This window comes from Spermophilus citellus (genome assembly GCF_964194105.1).
Source record: "Spermophilus citellus genome assembly, chromosome: 2".
Classification (NCBI taxonomy): domain Eukaryota; kingdom Metazoa; phylum Chordata; class Mammalia; order Rodentia; family Sciuridae; genus Spermophilus; species Spermophilus citellus.
Genome location: NC_138183.1, coordinates 151,297,803 through 151,301,789, shown reverse-complemented (window position 1 = coordinate 151,301,789; position 3,987 = coordinate 151,297,803). Strand labels below are relative to the sequence as shown.

General features: G+C 58.0%; 1 protein-coding gene across 1 annotated transcript; it reads right to left on the bottom strand.

The window, feature by feature from the left end:
* Nucleotides 1–547: 547 nt before the first annotated feature.
* Nucleotides 548–2,740, bottom strand: LOC308641661 (trehalase-like). Its single transcript, XM_081280295.1, has 6 exons — nucleotides 2,420–2,740; nucleotides 2,067–2,178; nucleotides 1,715–1,749; nucleotides 1,448–1,522; nucleotides 1,197–1,250; nucleotides 548–948 (listed from the first exon to the last, which is right to left on the bottom strand). Exons 1-6 carry the CDS (start codon nucleotides 2,645–2,647, stop codon nucleotides 796–798), a joined length of 657 nt encoding a protein of 218 aa, XP_081136421.1. The 5' UTR covers nucleotides 2,648–2,740; the 3' UTR covers nucleotides 548–795.
* Between the last annotated feature and the right edge of the window lie 1,247 nt (nucleotides 2,741–3,987).

Genomic DNA, 3,987 nt, shown 5'->3' with positions numbered 1-3,987 from the left:
AAGGGCTGGGAATGTTGCTCAGGGGTAAAGCCCCTCTGGGTTCAATCCCCAGTACCAAAGGAAAAAAATAGGCATTGTAGGTTATATATTGTAGCAATCTGTGCATTTCCTCTTCCTTGAGTTCATTATTATTTGTTCACCTATGTGTGGACTGTCTGACTGGATTATAACAGTCCCCTGTTATAGGCACCTTCATGAGGTGTTAAGGCCATGGTGTGACTCCTTGGAGGGGCCAGAGCTTTGGGTGTGCCTAGTCATTCCAAGGTCTCGGCAGGGCTCTCTCCCTGAGCACACCCAGCAATTAATCTCCACTACTTGCAAGCCAATTTTTCAACTGTCTTCAACAAGACTCAGGAATATAAATGGATTTGAGAGAGGAATCCATTAAGGTCTGGAATCCTTTGAAGGCAGAGTCAGATAGTCATTCTGACAGTACTTCCCTGGCCCTCCTCCCCAGCCCCGGGTCCCTGTGGCCTGGGCCGGGCTGGGTGTTTTTCAGTGTTGGTAAGCATTTACAAATAAGCAGAACAATAAAGCATTTGGACTATGTAAGTGTGTGGAAGAACAGGCTGTGTGGGGCATGGGGCTGGGGTACACGGGAGGCGGGGCGGTGTCTTCTCTACCTTGCAGGATTAGCATCCCTTCAAAGGTTCCAGAAGGGCCCCAGCCCCACCACCTGGCCTCCAGGCCACTGCCCTGCCCCCTGCACTGTGAACAGAGCAGGCTGGGAGATGGGGCAGAGGAGGAAGTGCAGCAGGCAGGGGCAGGTGGTGAGGCCACCGTGCTGGTCCCTGGTCACCACGGCAGGAAGCTGAGCGGGAGGTGGAACAGAAGGGCAGCCACCAGGCAGGGGGGCACCTGAGGAGTCATCTGGGTCCCCGAGGTCAGCCGGTCACCATAGCGGTCCAGGAGCATCAGGGCCATTCCATTGGTCCAGCCAAACCCCTCCTGGAGAGAGGCAAGGCCTGTGGGGCCAGATCTCAGGGGAGCCCAAGCCCCTGTTTTGAGGGTGTGGGATTCCCTACCCCAGGAGCTCTGTCCCGCCCATCCCCAGGGGTACCAAGGAGCACCAGTCAGGTCTTCCCTGTGGGCCCCCAGACAAGGCACACTGGGGCCTAGAGGGTCAAGTCGGTTCTTGTGGAGAGTGGAGCCCAGGAGTTGTAAGGTGTTGGCCAGCTCAGCCCTGGCCCGCTCACCTGAACTTCATACTCCCCTCCTCCACCTGGCTGTCCACCATTGCTGATGTCATACTGGGGACAAGAGGGCAAGCTGTAGGTCAGGAGCTGTCCCCAAGCCACCACTCCAGCCCCAGGCAACCAGCCTTGGAGCCCTTGGGAGATGCTCTGGCCTGAAGCTCTGGCCCCTGCAGTGCCTGGCAGTGACCACTGGGCGCCGCCACTGTCCTGGTTGCACAGTCCAGGGTCTGCCAAGCCTGACTCTTCCCCACCTCACCTGGGGGAGGAGGGTGAGGGACATTAAAGTTGGTTCGGATCCAATTCTGGGCCAGTTGAAAAGTCACTTCCTGGGCTGGGGATGTGGCTCAAGCGGTAGCGCGCTCGCCTGGCATGCGTGCGGCCCGGGTTCGATCCTCAGCACCACATACAAAGATGTTGTGTCCACCAAAAACTAAAAAATATTAAAAATTCTCCCTGTTTCTCTCTCACCTCTCTCTTTAAAAAAAATAAAAAAAGAAAAAAAAGAAAAGAAAAGTCACTTCCTTGGTCGGAGGCGAAGAGGACTTGGCCAAGCCTAGACCCCACCCCAAGCAGAACCTGAATCTTTAGAGCCCCCTTCCCTGGCACAACAGAAGCCTGAATCTTACTGTCCCACAGAGGGAATGAGACCTCTTGGAACCAGAGGCCACCTTGCACTTAACCCAGGGCCAAGGTTTGGAGGGAGAGAAGAGGGCTGGTTATACTGGACAGGGGGGAGGATGTGTTAGCTGCGGGGCAGAGAGAACAGAGGAGCCAGAGAAAGGACCAGGGGTCCCGCATCCTTCAGTCACCTCCCCAGTCCCGGAGCAGCTGGGGTCCACCCTGGCACAGATCCCCTGCCTGCCTGCCTACCTCTGATGACCAGATCCTGCAGGGGGGCCCAGGCATTGGGGAAATCCCACTGCTGGCCTGTGTTCCGGAGAGAGGTCGGAATCCCATGCTGGTAGGTCAGGACCTGGCTGTCCTAGAAGGTTCCAGACATTGCTGGGACTGTGGGTGGAGCCTGGGCAGGGAGCCAGGATGCTGGGCCCTCAGGGAGCAGAGGGGCCCTTCCTTCCCTCCTCTTCTTGGCTCACAGCTGTCCCCTGGTGGCCTGAGTGGGACCCGCAGGCGAGGACAGGCACTGATAGCAGTGGGTAGGTGGCTGGCCTGCCAGGTCCCTGCTCAGTGTCTCCAGGGGCTCAGAGCGGCCAGCTGTCCCTCACCTCCAGGTATTTCAGAGCCTTGTCCACGGTGGCAGGGTCAGAGAAGCAGCCGGCCCAGAGCGGGGCGAGGTTGGAAGGGTAAAACTCCAGGTTCTTGCCCTTCTCTGTGTCGTAGTCGAACCAGGCGCCTTTCTGCTCGTCCCACAGGAGGGCATTGAGGGCGGCCAAGCGCTGGGCCCGCAAGTTTCTGTACCTTTCAGCCTGGGAGTGGTTCCCTGGTGGTGGCATTGCATTTGGACTGAACTAGCAGGGCCCTGCCCTTGGGTCCTAAGGAAAGAGCTTCTGAGGTCTGAAGCGGAACATCTGCCTCTAACCCCTCGTTTCAACCAAACAGCCTCCCCAGCCTCCTCAGGTCAACGTAGACTGCGGTCACCTCCAGGCTGCCGAGTGCTGCCCCCTGTGCCACGTGGGCTCCCCACTGGCTCTCCCCTGCCTGAGCTCCTGGGCCAGGCCTCTCCACCAGGGATGGTACTGGTGCCCTGTGTGGGGGGAACTTCCTCCCCTTTCTCTGAGGCTAAGAGAAGCCAGCAGTTTGCCCAAGTTCACCCAGGACCTGGCGCTCCCTGGCACTGAGAGCTGCTCAGCATGTTTGTGCTGGCACAGCCCCTTCCTCCCTGACCTGAAAACACCTGCACCCTCTTCTGCTGGTTCCTCAGAATCCCTGAACCTCCCACACTAGAGCCGGCAGAAAAGGGCAGAGAGGACCTGATGTGCAAGCCCCCGTGGCTCCTGCCCTTGCTGTTCCCGGGACACATTCCTCCATGTCTACCACACCTGGGGAAAGCGTTTGGGATTTCCTTCCCTCTTGGCCAGACACTGGGGTGGAGGCTGCCCCTTGGATCTGGCTTGTTGGTGACAGCCGTGATGTGAGGATAAGGGGACACAGGGGGCCACAGCCTCTCAGTCACTGCCAGGTGCTCACCTGCCCAGTGCCAAGCTGAGTGGTCAGCTTTCTACTCAGAATCCAGTTGAGCCAGGTCCTCAAGGGCCAGTAGCAGGGAGTTGAGGACACCAAGGCTTGGCCTGATCCGGCCCTGACCACCTGGACGAGCAGCCGCAGACCTGGAGCGGAGCCTGGCCACTGCCTGCTGCTGCCAGGTCTGTGTGGCATGTGGTGCTGCGGAGCCTGGAGTGCTGGGGAACCTGGAGCCAGGCAGTGTCCTGGGCAGGGCCAGGCCCGCTGATGTGATGTTCCCAGGGACTGGAGAAGGCCTGGTGTGTCGGTGTGCGTGTGAACACGTTTGTGTGTGTTTGTTGGGGGGTCTTAAAAGTCTAGTGACAAACATGGCTGAGAGAAGGAGGGTCATCTTCCCAAACATGGCAGTGAGCTCAACAGAAAACACTCAGCCAACCAGCCTCTCTGAAGTCCTCACTGCAATTGCTCAAGACAAAGCCTGATTGTTCCAGATACTATCTTTCCCTTCACGCTCCACAGCTGATCACCAACAAGTTCAATCTTCAAAATAAATCCCCTTATCGAACCACTCAGCACCATCCCAGTGCTACCCCTGGAGACAAGCCAGGGTCTCCTCTTTCTGGGAGCCCCCTCCCTCCTCTTACACTCAGCC

What these genes read in the sequence shown, in the direction of transcription:
- LOC308641661 (XM_081280295.1), bottom strand. Translation starts at nt 2,647, where the DNA reads ATGCCACCACCAGGGAACCACTCCCAGGCTGAAAGGTACAGAAACTTG. An exon ending in AGGCTCTGAAATACCTGGAG is followed by an intron (nt 2,179 to 2,419) that starts GTGAGGGACAGC and finishes GGAACCTTCTAG; the next exon opens with GACAGCCAGGTCCTGACCTA. An exon ending in ACCCTCCTCCCCCAGGTGAG is followed by an intron (nt 1,251 to 1,447) that starts GTGGGGAAGAGT and finishes TCTTGTCCCCAG; the next exon opens with TATGACATCAGCAATGGTGG.